Source organism: Monopterus albus, unplaced genomic scaffold, assembly GCF_001952655.1.
Source record: "Monopterus albus unplaced genomic scaffold, M_albus_1.0 scaffold51.1, whole genome shotgun sequence".
NCBI lineage: Eukaryota > Metazoa > Chordata > Actinopteri > Synbranchiformes > Synbranchidae > Monopterus > Monopterus albus.
The window spans coordinates 3,889,703-3,909,297 of NW_018127931.1; the positions used below are offsets into that span (position 1 = coordinate 3,889,703).

At 38.3% G+C, this 19,595-nt stretch overlaps 1 protein-coding gene across 1 annotated transcript in view; it reads right to left on the reverse strand.

Moving 5' to 3' along the window:
* Positions 1 to 7,050: 7,050 nt before the first annotated feature.
* pik3cg (phosphatidylinositol-4,5-bisphosphate 3-kinase, catalytic subunit gamma) overlaps positions 7,051 to 19,595 on the reverse strand; it is a 26,718-nt gene continuing 14,173 nt past the window's right edge. The window contains exons 21-28 of the mRNA XM_020601529.1: positions 17,060 to 17,163; positions 16,670 to 16,816; positions 16,360 to 16,450; positions 16,141 to 16,271; positions 10,420 to 10,531; positions 9,573 to 9,730; positions 9,385 to 9,466; positions 7,051 to 8,455 (exon numbers count right to left, since the gene is read on the reverse strand). Coding sequence (XP_020457185.1) covers positions 8,256 to 8,455; positions 9,385 to 9,466; positions 9,573 to 9,730; positions 10,420 to 10,531; positions 16,141 to 16,271; positions 16,360 to 16,450; positions 16,670 to 16,816; positions 17,060 to 17,163 — 1,025 coding nt within the window. The 3' untranslated portion in view covers positions 7,051 to 8,255. The remainder of the gene's footprint in view (positions 8,456 to 9,384; positions 9,467 to 9,572; positions 9,731 to 10,419; positions 10,532 to 16,140; positions 16,272 to 16,359; positions 16,451 to 16,669; positions 16,817 to 17,059; positions 17,164 to 19,595) is intronic.

Genomic DNA, 19,595 nt, shown 5'->3' on the forward strand with positions numbered 1-19,595 from the left:
TGTAACTCGCTTTATTTTGGGGTTAATCAGAGGTCTCTCGATCGCCTACAGAAGATTCAGAATGCGGCTGCTCGACTGCTGGTTGGTGGGAGAAAAAGGGAGCATATAACGCCCGTTTTGGCTTTTCTGAACTGGTTACCAGTGCATTTTAGAATTCATTTTAAGATTCTTTTATTTGTATATAAGGCTGTGAATGGACTGGCACCACCTTAAGTGTCAGAGCTACTGCACCCCTATTGTCCTTTGCGACACCTCAGATCAGCTGATCAGCTGCTCTTGGAGGTTCCACAAATGAGACGAAGACTTAGGGGGGGCAGAGCATTTGCGGCGGGGGCCCCTAAACTGTGGAATGCATTGCCTCTCCACATGTCACTGCACCTTGTCTAACTTATTTTTATTGTCAGGCATTTGGAAATCCACTTTTACCCTTGGGCGTTTGAGCCGGTATGAGGCGGTGTCATGTGGGGTACCTTGTTTTAATGCTGTATGTGGGGGTTGTTTTAAGGGGATGTTGGTAATTGGTTTTGTTTTTTGTTATTATGTTATTGCCGATGTATTTTATTGTGTTGTTTCTATGTCTTTTGATTTTAATACGGTTGTGATGTGTCACTGTGTTAAGCACTTTGGGCAGCTATGGCTGGGATAAATGTGCTATATAAATAAAGTTGATGATGATGATAAATTAATGCAGAAAACCATGAAATTCCACAAGGTTCACATACTTTTTCTTGCCACCGTATACATTTATGACAATTTCACCAAAAACTGAAACATGTTTAGCTTCAAAGACACAGATGTTAATGCCAAAGTGTTGCAGTGAATTGTATACAATTGTACAGGTATACCTAATAAAGTGGCCAGTGAGTGTATGTTCAGGGTGTTAACTATTAAAGGCTGTAATCTTAATAGCTATGTGTTGTCATTGAGGAAATCATGAAAAGTCCCTCCCCTCACCTGAGGTGCACACCTTGCTCTGCTAGTAACTGCACAGTGGCACCATGGAAACAGCAATATAAGTAACAGGCCTTTGTGGTTTGGTAACTTGTTCGTCTATCCTATACAGTACATTGATTTCATTCCATTGCTAACAAAGAAAAATGTTATACTACACTGACAAGAAAGATGAAAAGGAAAGGGGAAAGGATAAAAACTGTATTTATACTCTTCAAGTGACTTAAAAGCAGTGACCATAAATAGACTGAAACGCATCATACCCACGCATCATAATCATATACATGCTCATATAACAACAGTTACATTCACTGTGTAAAGAAGTGCTAACACAGGTACAGGAAAACCTTGGATTGCGAGTAACCTGGTCTGTGAGTGTTTTGCATGACAAGCAAATTTTTTAAATAAATTTTAACTTGATAAACGAGTGAGGTCTTTCAATACGAGTAGTACGTACGCTTCATCTGCTGAGCATCACGTCACAACTGAGCCAAAGGTTCTCGCACCTCATTTGTATAGTCTGTACTGCAACAATGGCCCAGATGAATACAAAATAAAGGTTGAAAAGAAAGGCGGTAAGAAAAAGGAGATGAGGAAAGGAAATCATCGAGAAGCATGAACAAGGTATGCAAGTGGCCGACATCCCAAGATTTTATAAGGGAGATGTGTAAAATGTGGGACACAATGAAAAATTTTGCAGGAAAGCACCACCCGAATAAGGTTGTAGCAGTACAAACGATAAATCTGTTTAACAACAATTTCACATTTCCGCCAAATCTTTGAAAGGAGGCAAAAGCAAGTGTCATTGGAAAAGTTCCTTGTTAAAGTCACACAAAAAGAAAAAGATTTCAGCAAGCCAACAGATAGCTCCTCTCTCATCTCCCTCACACCAGCCACGATTCTTCTCAAAGGCAAAGTGTAGGTTAATTTGTTTTATTTTTACTTTATACTATATTTTGTATTACTTTAGCCGCCCCTGGTAGGCTAGTGTTTAAGGTGCAGCGCTCTCGCCGCTGCGACCTGGGTTCGAATCAGGGTTGCGTCGTAAAACATGTGCCAAATGTCAACATGCGAGTCGTCAGTGTGACGATTTGCTGTGGCGACCCCTAAGCAGGAAAAGCCGAAAGTGACTTTCTTTATATTTTGTATTACTGTAATCATTTTTGGATGAATAATTGGTTGTGGAATGAATCATCTGAGTTTCCATTATTTCTTGTGGGGAGTTTCACTTTGATATATGAGCGCTTTGGATTAGAGCACGTTGCCGGAATGAATTATACCTGTAATCCAAGGTTTCACTGTACATGCAGATCACACAAGTATTTCAGTACCAAAGAGGACCCTTGTTGCCTTCTCTATCTCTTACCTCTAACCTTTAGCTCTACACCTCCCACCCCTCACACTCCCACTTCAGACTCCTGCCTTCAGGGAGAAGGTATCGTAGTCTTCAGGCCCACTCCACCAGACTTACAAACAGATTCATCTACCAGGCTGTGAGGATGCTGAACACTGATCATTACTACCTCTGCTGTTTTGCACAAACCCAGTATATTCCCCCTTCTTGTTATAATACATGTAAATATTCTGCTGACTGTTTTTACCGTCATATCTGCTGCTGTCGGTCATTTGCACTACCATCCATGTGCATCTCAATCTCACAACCATATGACAATCTTCTTATTATTGTTTGCACTACTGACACTGAGTGTACATGGTTTTGAGTCACAGCCTATTAGGTTGTACCGTTTAGTTTTATCCTAATCACTTTGATTTAGTTTTCTCATTCTTTTTTATTCTATTTTTACTCTAGTTTTTATTCTATTTTATTTTCCTAAATGGTATGACATTCAATACTAGGTGAGAGAGAAATGGTATTTCAATTTACTGTATGTCCTACACATATAGTGAATTGACAATAAAAATCTTTGATCTTGATCTGACATACAGTATAACCTGAACCCACAGCTTGATATATACAGTACTAATTAACTCAAGTTCACCTCAGCCCAAGTCCTGTCCCTAAAATAACCCACTGTAAAAGTGAGGATGGGCCAGATGTCCTCACCCTGAAGACCTAAAACTTCACTAAGACATGTAGAGGGACACACACATGTAGAGGGACACACACACTGCACATATGAGCGCACGCACACACATACAAATACATACACGCAGAGTGATTTCCCCTGTCGTCTGATCTGGTTCACGTCTTCCTGGAGAGATAAAACTGGAAATAATAGAGAAAGTGAATAAATGTTCCCTCTCCAGCTCACTCCAGTTTCTTGCAGTATCCTCCCACACCATCCTCATGCACCTGTCAGAGTGGAGGTTATTCCATAAAAGCTACAGTGTACAATTATTTTGGGGATGTTTACTTGCCTACTTTACCAGCAGCCTTTATAAATTAAGCAAAACAAATAAAAACATGAAAATGATTTAGGTAAATTATAAACAAAACACGATGTTTGTAATGCTATTTTGAGGCTGACATCAATTGAAAATGTGTAATGAGATGCCAGAAAACATGTCAAAGAAACAAGATTGAACACAAATATAAAATCTGTTGTTATACAGTAACAAAAATATCATCTAGTCTGGCTGCTATGTCATATTTTTTACATTTTTACATTATAGTCTAACAATATAGTTTAAAGGTACACTGCTGAGTTATGTTCTTTTGTTTACATTCAGTGATAAATATCTTCAAACCATAAAAAACATGTTGAATGCATTTATTTTTCTTGTAAAACATTCATAAACTCATACTTTAAATATTTATAAGTGTACATTGCTTACATCAGTGCTTGCTAGCTTGCAGTCTTCCTCTCTGCCTCTGGGGGCACACTGTTATACATTTTTGCAGATTACTGCCACCAGCTGTCAGTCAGAAGACTGAACTGGTGGAGAGACTGTCTCAAGTAACCCACTACATGGGACCCACTTATAACAGCACTGTTCCATAGTGATATTTGTGGTCAAAACTCCACAGGGTACCTTATATAAAAGTTTTTTGTGACTCTTTAGCTGACTGTATAGACACTGCTATTTCTAATTCCCCTAAGAAAGTATGCCCATCTATGATGTTAAAGTACTCAGAGGTTTGTCTTGGAAGGATTAAAGGGATACACAGCTATACTAAAAGTAATTGGTATGTACTCATGCATGCTGCTACTTGTACTGTTTATACTTTATACTGTATGCATGTAAATATGTTATCTTTTGGTGTAAATTTTTTTATGCTTCTCAGTGCTTTATCAATCAATGTGCATTGTGTTAAGCACTTTGAATTAACATTGTGTATAAAAATGTGAGATATAAATATACTTGTCTTGCCTTACCTAACAGCAAACTTCCAGTGAGATACAGGATACAATTCAGTCTGTCTATTCAGGACAATCTTTTTCAATCTGACAAAAAATAAAAAATGAAAATGTCATATTTAAAGACATGAAACATTTAAAACTTCTATGTGAAAAAGTTCCCTTCCAAATATCTCAAAATCTGTCAGTGACATTGACCAGTAAATGCATCCCTTATACCTGGGCTGCCTAAGCATCAGTATTTCCACTAGGCTGTCAGAACTTTTTAACCTTAACTACACCCCTCTGCTTAAAAAGATAGAAGATGATTTCAAACGCTGGTTCAACCTCCCACTGTCACTCATTGGCCGAATTGCTACAGTCAAAATGAAAACTTTAGCACAAATAACTACCTGTTTTCAATGCTTCCCACAACAACAACAGATAAATGGTTCAATTCACTTAATTCTCTAACTTTGCAATTTTACTGGAATAATTAGAAACCCAAACTTTCTCTTTCAACACTGCAGAAGAACAAATCACAAGGTGGCCTAGAAGCACCAAATTCTGAGTATTATTTCTTAGCAAATCAATTACAATATTTAGTTCAATGGATTCAGAAGGATAGTTGTAATAGCTCATGGATAGAACTAGAACAAAATCAATGGAAAATTACTTCAGTTGCAGACCTTGCCTTCCTACCATACTCAATTAATAAAATGAACTATTTCAAAAATATCACAATCTCTGCAACTCTGACAGCCTGGGGGAAAGCAAACAAAACCACTAAATCATCATTAACACCATGTAGATACACTCCAATTTGGCACAACCCTGACTTTCAACTTCATAATAATCCCATCTACTTTCCAACATGGCAACACAAAGGAATCACTCACCTTCATCATCTATTTGAAAACAACCAGTTTATACCATTTAATACATTAGTCCAGAGGTATGGAGTTGGGAGAGGAAAATTTCTCCAGTACCAACAGTTAAAATCCATAATTAAATTAAAGATCAATATAATCAACAACCCCCTGCAACCTTCCATGCTAGCTGAGGAGATAATGAAATTTACAAACTCAAAGAAGATTATATCTAAACTTAGATAGAACAGTAACAATACCAATGACTAAATGGGAAATGGATTTGTCACTCCCCCCCATCCCCGACTTCTGGACCAAGATCTGTAATATTTTGTCCATGACTACCAATATAAACTTACAGCTTATACAAGACCATTCACAGCACTCACAGCACACAAGGTAAAATGTTTAAAATGGGTTTCACTGAAAGAGATACCTGCTCACAATGCACTCTGGATTGCGCCGATGATTACGTTCATGCTCAATCCATTTACTCCCTCTGGGTGGTGACAGAGAAACTCTCCACCATCTTGAGCTGTAGAATCCCCCCATCCCCGTCACTCTGCCTGCTCGGTAATGTCACAGAAGTCAACCACCTACCAATTAAATAGAAAAACCCACTTCTTATCTCACTAACTATTGACAAGAAAACGATCTTTCTAAACTGAAAATCAAAAAATTTATTACACATCAACCACTGGACCAACCTTCTTATAGAATATATCGCACTAGAGAAAATATCATCTACCCACAAGAATAATAAACGAACCTTTACTGACACTTGGAATCCATTTCTAACCACTTAACTTAAACCAGACACCTGAGGCTGAGGCCACGCACATTCCCACAAACTCCTAGAAATATAACAGGCTAGTTTTTACTTCATTATTGTTACTATTATTAGTCCTCATTGTCCATGCTACTGTTTTGAGTGTCACACCTATCAATCAAACCAAATTAACTGAGAATTTTACCTACCCCCCTTTTTTCTTTTCCTCTTCCCTCTCTTTCTAATCATTAACCGATCTCTTAATTTCATTTATTTTTGTTTTATGAATGTGTTTAGATATACTGTAGTTCATAGGTATGCAAAAAAGTTTACAATTACCAGACTGTAGAAAGAGGCTTAAATACAGTAGGGAATGAGGAGGCTTATGTTATCCATCTGGATTTTCAGCACGGTACATCAAAATATAAACATGAGTTTATAGCCATAAAACAGACTGAGAAAGCCTTGTTGGAAATTAAAGAAAGACGTAAGTGAAGTGGAAGGTATGAGATTACTTGATAAGGGGTTACACAAAGGCTTGTGGTTTTTACACCATCTTGTGGTCAAAGTTAATTACCACAATGATTAAATCAACGATGTGATGAGTTTGAAATTGGATGTGGCTCACAGTCACAATTGGAGAAATGTTTAAAACAAGCATGTTAAGATGGAAGGTATGGGAGAGGTGAATGTAAATTATGTGAACTACGAAATGCAAATAAGCAGCAAGTCTATCTTGTGAAAGTGAGGACACAAAAAAGTATTTACTGTGTAGTACATCACTTTAATGGTAATACTATGCACAGAAAAGCCAATATGTTCCAATCATTTGACTTTCCAGAATCAGTGATTGAAAGGCACAAAATGCATTAACACAAAGTGTTATTTCTGAAATAAAAGGCTGCATCTTTAGTTAAATACTGATTTGATTTTGACTAGCTTTTATCACCAACTTGGATGGAACTTGCGTGCACAAAAAATTAATAAAAATGTGATCGTCTTTCCTTTTATCCATAATATGTGAAGATGCAAAATTGCATTAAGGGTAGTTACTTTGGTTTGGATGCATTTTGACAGAAAATGTATTCTGAATTTGGCTTGTATGGGTGTTTACTTTGCTTGACAGCAAGGGTGAGAGTAAAAACACAATTTAAGAAATAAAGAGCTTACATAGAAATTTTAATATAGGGTCTTAAACAGAACAGACAGGCTCACTGTATTGGTTATGTAAATCAAATATTCCAAATAATCAAGCAGCAGACAACAACAACAATCATAAATGTTCCAATATTCTCTCAGAAGTGTCTACAGCACTGAACAGCATGTACTAAATGTCACAAACAGGCCACAGCAGCACTATGATGTCACAGATATGCAGCCTTTAACTGCCTTTAACAGTAGTTACTGTATGAATTAGCATAATTAAGTCAGATTTTTAAAACACATTTTTGAAATTTAAACTTCATGAGCACCGAGTTTTTAAAGACATCTAAGAAATATTCCTTGACCATCAGTGCAAATAAATAACAATGTAAAAATAATAAAACTCTCATCCTAAATACTCAATTATTACCATAGTTTCAATCTCAGCACACTACAAATTTAGTAATGTCTTGTATATTATTCAGTAAAACCAAATGTTTGGAATATTGAACATTTTGCTAACCATTTAACAAACTGATCTTTTAATATTGAATGTGGTACGACTTCAGTTAGAATTCAGTAAACAGTGAGACTTCTAACATGTTTTCAAAATCTAATAACATGAAGAACGTGAAAAAAAAGTCTCATTAGAAAAGGACACTGAATGAAAACCTTCTTTTGTGGGTTTTACAAGACTTTGGAAATAGTGATAATAGAAGTACGTCTGTCACAGGGCAAAGGCTTGTGATTGTTATACTGAAGCTGATTTAGGTGAAGGAAAAAGAATCTTATAGTTATTTTGGAAGATTGCTGTAAATGTTTTGACTTGGTCTAAGCAGTGTACATGCAGTGTCACAGGTTAAAGTCTAGATGAATTTTATTCACTTACACATTTTCTCAACTTCACTCACTCTTGCAGATCCAGTGTGGTTTGGTTTTAAAGTTTGAGTTGTTTTCCAGAGTTTAAATTAATGGTTTGATGTGATTCAGTCACATCTCATCTGTTGTTAGTTATTCACCTGATCTCATTATTCTTCATAAAATTGTCTTCATATGTGAAATAACCAGTGGTCTAAATACAAACCCTGTGTTGGCAGGCAGGCTGGGATTTCCAGACTTTGAGTCTTCTGCAGAAACCTTCATGTTGGACTCTTGCATACATCAAATATAAAAGGAAAGATCTTAAGAGGGAAAACTTAAAATCGGAACTTCTCCTGACTAGTATTAAGTGGACCGTTTCTCCACTCCCTGCTTGATCCCCAGCACCAGATGAACAAACCAGTTGATCTGAACCATCCAGCCTTTCTCCCTGCATATCTCTATCTGGTCCAGTAAGTGGCGTTGTGCATCATCCTCACTGCGGCCAACCGTCAGCGCCTCACGGATGTACTCAATATCCTCTTTACTAGTCAGCTGAGGCATGCCTGTTAAATGGCCAGAATACAAGGGTCTCATTTTTCAGACAAAATTATGAGCATCTACCTGCAGCAGTGAAAGAAGTTTACTTAAGGAAACGTAACAATACCACAGTACGAAGTAAACATAAAGTAATGGTATCAAAATATACTTAAAGTACCAAAATTAAAAGTACTCACTATGCAGAATAGCACATTTCACATTAATGTATATAATATTATTGGTTTATAATTATTGAAGCATTATTGTATACATCACTTTGATGTTGCAGCTGGTAAAGGTGGTGCTCATTTTAATTATCTATACATGCTTATAATCTAAGGTACTGCTGGGTATTTTGTTTCCCACTTGGTATCAAAAAAAGCATATGATTATACTGAATTTTGTAAAGCTAATCTATTCCGAAAAGTAACTAATAACTAAAGTCATGAGATAAATGCAGTTGAGTAAAAAGTATAATTTTTACCTTTAAAATGTAGTGTAGAGTATAAAGCAGCAGAAAATGAAAACACTCAAAAGAAGTACAAATACCTCTAAATTTTACTTAAATACCTAACTTGAGTACATGTACTTAGTTACTTTCCACCACTGTCTTTCAATATCTATCCTTTTATTGTTCAGTGTCTCAAAAATACATATTAAATAGCTGATCAAACTTATTTAAAATCAATGACAACAAAATGTTGTGAAAACTGAATTAGTGAGCAAGATTTAAAAAAATGTTCATGAAAAACTAAATCTATAAACTAAAACAAGGCTTTAAAACTACAACTCTTGTCATCCAGCTGCCAACAGGTGAGTCAAAAATGCAGTACGCTGGGTAATAACTGACTGAGTGGTAAAGGACATAATTTTAATCCGAACTCCACTAAAACATAATGGCAACAAAGGCAAAAAACACACAAGCAACTTTGGGCCTTAAGGAATGAAATCATACCAGTCATCAGCATCATGGAGAAGAGGATAATGAGCAGATTGGTGTGGTGCCGAAGGGCAAGGTAAGCCTTCACACAGACGTCCTGAGACAGAGTAAAGAGGATATACTGTACTGTACACTCATAGCAGAGATGTTAATATGCACTATATTTAGTACATGTGGGGAAAAAAAAATCCAATTTTGCGAACCTGGAATTTCTGGAAGTGGGGGCTACTTTTCTTTCCTGATGTTCCCATGACATACAGGAAGTCTGGTGTGAGCACAAAGGGGACCCACTCCTTACTGATTCCCATGAAGCTCTTATAATTCCCCAGGATGTGACCAAAGTCAATGTGGAAGAGATTCCCTGCAGAAACACAAAGGAACTGTATTTCCTGAGGCCACTCAGGACTTTTAATACCTGAAAAAAAGAATTCTTAAGAATAACAAATCTTTTAGAAATGGTATAATTCAGGTCTGTTATTACAGAATTGTAGCTGAATCATGCTGGTTTTGGCATTTTGTTTAAACTTGAACTTAAAACATACATAACAGGTTTTTAATTTGATCATACACTCACATTAACAACATGATTACGTTTGTTCAAACAAAATATTTTATAGATATTTCTTTTTAACCTACTTTTGTAGAATAGAAGAGTAAATCAGCTGCTGTACACTGTTTTTGTGTTAACTATCCTAAGAAAGTAACTTTCGGCTTTTTCCCGTTTAGGGGTCGCCACAGCGAATCGTCACACTGACGACTTGCATGTTGATATTTGGCACGTGTTTTATGCCAGATGCCCTTCCTGACGCAACCCTGACTCGAACCTGGGCTGCAGCGGCAAGAGCCTACCAGGGACAGCTTTTGTGTTAAGTATCCTAATCCTTCTATTCCACTTTCCTACAGCAGCACAAGTAAGTAGTGATGTAGACAATCTGGGAGTATGTGGAAGGTCCTAACATTGGAGGCTGCAAAGCTTCCCCAATATGACTTCATATAAATATTTTCAGTTTGCGCTACAGTGTGAAGAAAACAGAAAAAAGATGTCATTACCAGATTCAGTGATCATGATGTTGTCATTGTGGCGATCTCCAATGCCCAGGACATATGTAGCCACACAGTAGCCACCACAGGAGTACAGAAACCTCTCTACAGCCTGTTGGAACTACACAGAGAAAGGAAAGAACAGTTTGTCACATACAGTAATAAAAAACCTTCTTGCTAATTTTTCATGTCACCATTTACTCCTATGGCAACAATTTGGCCATAACCTAAAAGTCTTCATTAGTCTGAAATGAGATTAAATTGACGTGTCCTTGAGCAAGGCACTGAATGGATTCCTTGTGTCTGGAGAACTGTTGTGTGACTAAGAATAAAAAAGGCTTTGGTGCTGTGGTACTAGACAGCTCTCATCTGTGCAAGATTGTAAAATACAACAACTACTCTCTTCCATTAAATCTTTCATTATACAGTATTGTTCAAAATAATAGCAGTACAATGTGACTAACCAGAATAATCCAGGTTTTTAGTATATTTTTTATTGCTACATGGCAAACAAGTTACCAGTAGGTGCAGTAGATTCTCAGAAAGCAAACAAGACCCAGCATTCATGATATGCACGCTCTTAAGGCTGTGAAATTGGGCAATTAGTTGAAAGGGGTGTGTTCAAAAAAATAGCAGTGTCTGCCGTTGACTGTACAAACACAAAACTATGTTGTACAAACGTTTTTGTTTCTAGGATTTAGCAATCCTGTGAATCACTAAACTAATATTTAGTTGTATGACCACAGTTTGTTATAACTGCTTCACATCTGTGTGGCATGGAGTCAACCAACTTGTGGCACCTTTCAGCTGTTATTACACTCCATGATTCTTTAACAACATTCCACAATTCATTTACATTTCTTGGTTTTGCTTCAGAAACAGCATTTTTGATATCACCCCACAAGTTCTCGATTGGATTAAGGTCCGGGGATTGGGCTGGCCACTCCATAACATTAATTTTGTTGGTTTGGAACCAAGACTTTGCTCGTTTACTAGTGTGTTTGGGGTCATTGTCTTGTTGAAACAACCATTTCAAGGGCATGTCCTCTTCAGCATAAGGCAACATGACCTCTTCAAGTATTTTGACATATGCAAACTGATCCATGATCCCTGGTATGCGATAAATAGGCCCAACACCATAGTAGGAGAAACATGCCCATATCATGATGCTTGCACCACCATGCTTCACTGTCTTCACTGTGTACTGTGGCTTGAATTCAGAGTTTGGGGGTCGTCTCACAAACTGTCTGTAGCCCTTGGACCCAAAAAGAACAATTTTACTCTCATCAGTCCACAAAATGTTCCTCCATTTCTCTTTAGGCCAGTTGACGTGTTCTTTGGCAAATTGTAACCTCTTCTGCACGTGCCTTTTTTTTAACAGAGGGACTTTGCGGGGGATTCTTGAAAATAGATTAGCTTCACACAGACGTCTTCTAACTGTCACAGTACTTACAGGTAACTCCAGACTGTCTTTGATCATCCTGGAGCTGATCATTGGCTGGGCCTTTGCCATTCTGGTTATTCTTCGATCCATTTTGATGGTTGTCTTCCGTTTTCTTCCACGTCTCTCTGGTTTTGCTCTCCATTTTAAGGCATTGGAGATCATTTTAGCTGAACAGCCTATAATTTTTTGCACCTCTTTATAGGTTTTCCCCTCTCCAATCAACTTTTTAATCAAAGTACGCTGTTCTTCTGAACAATGTCTTGAACGACCCATTTTCCTCAGGCTTTCAAATGCATGTTCAACAAGTGCTGGCTTCATCCTTAAATAGGGGCCACCTGATTCACACCTGTTATTTCACAAAATTGATGACCTCACTGATTGAATGCCACACTGCTATTTTTTTAACACACCCCTTTCAACTAATTGCCCAATTGCACAGCCTTAAGAGCGTGCATATCATGAATGCTGGGTCTTGTTTGCTTTCTGAGAATCTACTGCACCTACTGGTAACTTGTTTGCCATGTAGCAATAAAAAATATACTAAAAACCTGGATTATTCTGGTTAGTCACATTGTACTGCTATTATTTTCAACAATACTGTAGCTCCTTCTGGAGGAATAAAAGCTTTTACGCAACTTTGTTTTCACATATGCAGTAGAACGTCCCAACACCTGTCAACAGACTTTGACACACAAAAAAAATCACAGGAGTACCCCTTTAATCATTATTTCTTACTCAAACATTTTTTTAAATTCATTACACAGTTAGCCAAAACCCAAGTTAAGGAAGTGTATTGTTTTCAAATGTCCATTCAAACAATATGACCCGTGTGATGACCATGTCACTGTAATACAGTACTAGTTCCATTGCTATAGCCTTGCATATCAATCAGTGTTAGCATAGCAGCATTTACAAAAGTCATGCTGAGTGCTGAGGACAACAAAGGGTACATCTCAATTCCTTTACCTGTATCCACATTTCCCTCACTTGTCTTTTCCTTGCATCCAAGTCCCTCACACATGCATGGAAAAAGAAACCAAAAATATCTTGAGACATGAGATATCCTTTCCTCCACTCCCTAACCTGAAGCATACAATCACTAAGTGATAAACAGGTGCGTCAGTCCATAAAAGACTTCCACAAAGGATGGTCTCTCACTCATGTCTTGTCTAAGCAGCCTCCTCACTCCTCCCAACATCAGCAAGAGAACTGAAACATCCTAGAAGATGGTGCAGCGGTACAACTTCTGGGTCAAGAAAGGGTTGAGAAGTAAGGAATGATCAGTTAAGAGAACTGGGATGCACCTCTTCGTCACCCATCAACAATGTTGTCCTGTGCAGATCAATGAAATCATAAAACTGAAATGAATCAAGTGAGAGTCCAACAGGTGTAGGACTGACAGCAGGTGTCTCTTGTCTCTTTGAGTCCAGCTGTCTCCTTTTTGATATCACCACCACCATCATCATCATCCAGATAGGCCTTTAACTTTACAAAAGTTTATGATAATCATCTATTTTTATCTTACGTTTGTGGCAGAACATACAGTATAAGAACTTTTAACTTGTAACCCTCTAGACCCATTTTTTAACTCATACAAGTTTAACAACACAAAGGGTGATGAAACAAACGGAACATAATACAAGTCACTTGCATCTCCAAGAAAATGACATGAAAGCATTTTTTCTTCATTTAACAAACATTCAGCAAATGTAAAATTCAAACTTCAGGTCAGCGTCTGTTGCACAAAATGAAAGTACTGGATGTAAAACTTTAAACACTTACTAACAGCAAACAGCATATAAACTACAGCAGTCCCCAGAAACAGATGCTGATTGAGCCAAAGACATTTTCATTTTGGTGAAAAGTGTTAGATAATAAAACCATGCAAGTACATATGTACTTCAACACAGTCAGTGCAGTTCAGTCTACTGCTAATCTAAAACTGACAAAATAGCAGGATGTAATTTCTGTGGGTTATATTTTGCAGGTTGTGATAGCACCCAATACCTTAGTTGCACAAAAGGTTTGGACAGGAAGGAGTCATACCAGTATTGTCTAACTAGGTTTTAAGTATTCTGCAGTCATACACTGTTGTCACTGAATTTATATGTAGTGATTCAATAGATTTATAAACCCTATATCTTCTATTGAATTATACTGAGAAAAACATTATGCCGTCCCTAGTAAACTGGGAAAATAAATAACTTTTTACATTTTACCATTTAATGCTTTTGAAATTCTAATAAAACATTTTTCCTGTTTGGCTACCACATATTTGGGCAAAACTAGTAACTTAGCAAATCTGATCCTCTCTGGGCCTAGGCATGCCCTGGGAACTAATGTAATCTGTAAAAATGTATTCTTATTAATTATTTTACAAAATTTTAGTGCTTCATCTTTTTGCAAACACTACCTCAAACTCACATTCAAACAGAAATTAAATTAACCATTTTAAAGCAACGACCAATTCAATGCAAATACACTGACTCTCAAGTCTCTTTAAAATATACATGTACCACTTGAGTCCTGACCCAGAGTTTAAGAGACTAGCAACTACAATAAATGACACCAGAAAGTGCCATGGAGCTGATGCCCCACTGTCAGTGTTCACTGTCAATCCAAAGGCAAATTCTCTCTCTCTTTGCCACACTAGATGACTATGCAAAAGCAGACCGGGTAAAATGAATTGTTGTGGGGTAACACGTTGGTTATTATAGGATTTGTTGTTGAAGTAGCTCCTAGTGGCCAATAACCCAGTGGCTGTTTAGGATACAGAGCCTTTTTGTTCCCTCTCAGAGCGAGTCTCAGTCCAGTCTCAAATAATATGTGGTTGTTTCAAATGAAAAAATATCACGTAATGATGTACTAAACAAAACCGCAGTGTGGAATGACATTTGCCTTCCTTAATTAAAAGTAAAAGTGTTGCAAAGTATAATTTTAAAAACAGAGCAGGAACACTGTTGTCATGGCTAAAAGTGCTGTGTGTGTGTGTTGTGATGAGCGGAAAAACCCTGAGGTTTACTTCCTTCTTGTCTGTTGCATTGCTACTTCCTCTAATAGACAGAATAGCAACTGAGAAAAAACTGTTCCACCATGACACTGAACCCATGACATATACTTTGACTTCAGAAAGTATTCAGAACCCTTCATTCACTGCACAGTTTATTGTTCTATAGATTTCATTTTAAATGAATAAAACTGCCATTTTCAATCTACACTTGAGAACTCATAATAAAGTAGAAATGTTTTTAAAAAATGTTGCTCTTTTATTAAAAATTAAAAGCTGAAATGTAACACTATGGGTGTTTCCAGGCACACAGCGGCCTCAATAATTGTTAAATGGAAGAAGACGTTTGGAACCATTAGGATTCTTTCTAGAGTCAAACTGAACAACCAGGCAGGAGGTGACCACTAATACAATAGTCACTCTAACAGAGCTTCAGAAGTCCTCTGCAGAGATGGAGAACCTGCTGGAAGGACGGATATCTCAACAGTTCTCCATCAATCAAACCTAGAATGTAGCTAGACAGAAACCACTGTGAGTAAAAGACATGTAACAGCCGCTTGGTGCATTTAAAGAACTTGGAAACCAGGAATCTCTAGTCTGTTGAGACAAAAACAGAATTCTTTGGGCAGAACTCCAAGAATTACAGTATGTCTGAAGACCAAGCACTGCTCATCACCTGGTTAATACCATCCCTATGGTGACGCATGGTGGTGACTGCATCATGCTATGGAGGGTGCTCTCAGCAATAAGGAAATGGAGACTGGTGACAACTGAGGGACAGAAGAATGCAGCCAAATACAGAAACATCACTGAAGAAAACCTGCTCCAGGGTGCAGAGACCTAAGCCTGGGGTTGCGGTTCACCTTTCAGCATGTTAATGACCTGAATCATACAGCCAGGACAACCCTGGAATGGCTTAAGGGCACGGTTTGGACTGTTTTTGAGTGGCCCAGCCAAAGCACAGACCTCACAGAACATCTGTGGAGAGACCTGAAGATGGCAGTTTACTGATACTTTACTTTGTAAAGTGTCTTGAGACTACTTTTGTTGTGATTTGGCGCTGTACAAATAAACTTGAATTGAGTTCAATTGAAACTTCCCATCCAATCTGAGGGAGCTGTGGATAAACTGCCCAAAAGATGACAAACAAGGAGTGCTTGCTGCAATCAGTAACTAATTTATAAAGGATAATCAGTGTTTCTCTTTCAAACATATAATGCAAAAAAATGTTTGCATGTTGTCTGCTATACTGAATCCCATGAGACTGAGCCTGTTGTACCTTGTCTTCACTGACACACTTGTCCCGCAGCCACTGATACAGGATTTCATCTTTAAAAGCTCCGGTGCTTCCCACAACACTTTGCTGAATGTTAGCAATGGTGGTGGCATCCTTCACAATCTCAATCATACCTACAAAAATAAAGACAGAAGGAGTAAACATTGCCAAATGACTGTAATGTTTGACTTGTTTTCCAGACCTTCCAGTTGTATAACTGACCTATTCTATTTCCTGTGGAGATGCAGCCATATGGTAACAGACAGAGATCTAATGACTCAGTCTCCCAGATTGATTCCATGATCAGCAGAATCTGAAAGAACCAAAGCTTTAGTTCAACCATTACTTACAAATACCTGGCAATACTAATTAAACAATCACCAATATTATTAACAATGATAGCTAGTAAAGTTTTAAAGTATCTCGGAGCACACAGAATATCACCATAATCCAAAGCAGACAGCATAGTGTCATATCTGTCTTTCTTCCATAATATGCTAACTGCTGTGTTACAAACAATGCTGCCCCTCACCTGCAGGATGAGCATATCCTGTCTGAGGTCATCACCATCTTTAAAGATGATGCCAATGGGGTCTTTGGACAGAGTGGTGGGGTCAGCCCTTTTAAACTGCAGCCACAGTGGCTTCTTCTTAGATGCCATCACTTTACACTGCTCAATCTGTAAGTACAAAAGTACTATTCTGAAATTCAGAGATTGTTTGATATTTCTGATGAGATCAGTTTAGCCATCTTTGCTACCGAATGCTGAGGTCACAGTTTCATTTCTCTGTTTTTTCACATACAAAACAGGCTTTCTATCTGATTTCATCCAAGCATTAGAGGAATCTTAAGATGTCTGAATGAAATATCTTTTGTTTTGTCCTCTTCCACTGATTGCATGAGTGTGTATATTTTTCCTCACCAGCAGAACCCCAGCTCTAACTCCAGGATCATAAGGGACTCTGAAACTCTCCGGCAGACCAGACAACTGCAGAGTCTCCAGCTTCTGACGCAGCTGAAACACCACTGACAAACATATACAAAGCTTTATTTTCGCTATGTGAAGACATATTTTATTTAAATCTTTAAACCATTAGAGATGAAATAGTTACACATACTGCAGTGTTACTACTGAACTTCAGTCTATGTTCTTATCTTATTTCTTTTGCTACATTTAATGCAGAAACTCATGTACATCATAGAGTTCAATAAAGCACAGACAAACTCTTACAGAGGTCAGCTAAAGTGCTTAGTTAAATGTAATTGCTTCATCAGCTGTAGTACTGAATATTAGTACATGTAGCAGATGCTATAATGGCTGCAGCCACAGTATGGCTAATGCTGGATTGAACATTTTTAATTGATTTCTGTATAACCTTAAATGTTCAACCTCACTTAAAGAGCCTTGTGTGTGTAATATACTTGACCAATACAAATAATAATAATCTTAAAGAGCCCATGGCATGCGTTTCCTTATTTTTCAACTTGCCTACAATGTTACAATCGTGAATTATCATCTTAAATGTGACTTAAAGCTAAAAAAATTAGGTGTATGTATGTTCTAGTACTTCTATGCAGAAGCAACTTGGTTTATATTGTCTCGCAAGACTCGCAAACTCTCACTTGCGAGACTTTTTTTCTAACAAAATTAAGTATTATGTGATAGTTTAAGGATTTCCTTGAATGGTCATAATCTCCATGCAGTTGCATATTCATGCCAGTTTGCTTGTCATCCACCAGTGCCATTGTAAAAGCGGAATTTTTTGACTGCATGCGATTTGGTGGATATATTTTACCTCCTGCTGCCTGTGTTGAAAAGTGTTCCCCCATCGAGATGCGTTTTCCCTGTTCAAAACTCCGTTTCATGTAGCACCCTCCTCAGTGGTTGTAGCTAGGTTAACTGTTAGGATTCAAGTTAGGGAAAACACATCTCGATACGGAAACAGATTTCGACACAACACAGGCAGCTGGAGTTGTGCACGTTCATGAACTATCCTCTCGTTTTTAGGAAGAGACTCGGGATTTATCATTCTGAAATAATTACAGTCTGTGAAACATGGCGGCGCATATGCACTCAGCGGCTCGGGACTCTCAGCTTTTTGTTTTTTTATTCGTACTTTTGTTCGTGTTTTTGTTGTCACCACAGTTTTCTGAAGCAACCATCCAGTATGGAAGAGCTGAACTACTTATTATTGGAAAGCAATACGAACTTTACGCATTCAAGAAGCTGGACTTTATTCCACTAGGGTTACACCAGACCACTATGGCTTTAAGCGGGGTAAGAGGAGCGGCCTGCGCGCTAGGCTACATGCTAACCCAAAGAGCCCGGCGCTCCCTATTCTCTTCCTCACAAACGCCAGGTCACTAACCAACAAAATAGACGAGATTCGGCTGTGGATTGTCTGACGGAGTATGGACAGCTGTGTGGCGATTATAACTGAAACCTGGTTGGATCACAACATCCCGGATGCTGCGGTGGAGCTGTAGGAACGCTCCTTGTTTCGCCCAAACAGACTGCAACATCTGCTAAAACAGAGAGATGGAGATCTGGCGCTGTACATTCACAACTTCTGGTTCACAGCTATGAGCATCATTGGAACACACTGCTCCCCCGACTTGGCAGTGAAATATCTGACAGTGAAATGCAGACCTTTTAAAATGGTGAGAGTGTTTTGCTCAATCCTGAATGTAGCCGTCTTTATAGACGCTAAGCTAGCGCTGGAGGAGCTGTACCGCCTGATCAGCAGGCAGATGAATAAAAACACAGAAGCAGCTGTGATTGTAGCTGGAGACTTTAACCGTGGGGAACTTAAAGCAGTGTTTCCCAAATTCTACAAATTCATCAAATTTCCAACCAAAGACAACAATATCCTTGATCAAGTTTATTGCAACATCCCAGGAGCATAAAAGGCCATAGCAGCTCCACACCTGGGCATGTCAGATCACATCTCTGTGGAGCTGATTCCAGCATATAAACTTCTGATCTGCAGGACAAAACCAATCACCAAAACAGTTAAGGTGTGGATGGAGGAGGCTTCTTCAGCATTACAGGACTGTTTTGAGCATACTGACTGGAGGGTGTTCAAAGAGGGCTCAGACTTGGAGGCTTATACATCAGCTGTTCTGGACTATGCGCAGTTCTGTACTGATGCTGTCCTACCTACAAAGTCCATCAGGGTTTTTTCAAACAAGAAACAATGGTTGGGCAGTATAGTGTCACCTCTACTCAAAGCTCGGGACGCTGCCTTCAGATCAGGTGACAGGCTGGCCTATAGCAGGGCCCGGAAAGAACTAAAGAAGGACATCCGGCTGGCCAAACGCAGGTACAAACAGCGCATTGAGGGGTACTTCATGAAAAACAACACACAGAGTATGGGGAGAGGCATCAAAACAATAACAGACTACAGAGGCAACAACCAGCAGGTCAGCCATGATCCCACCCTCCCTGACACTCTGAA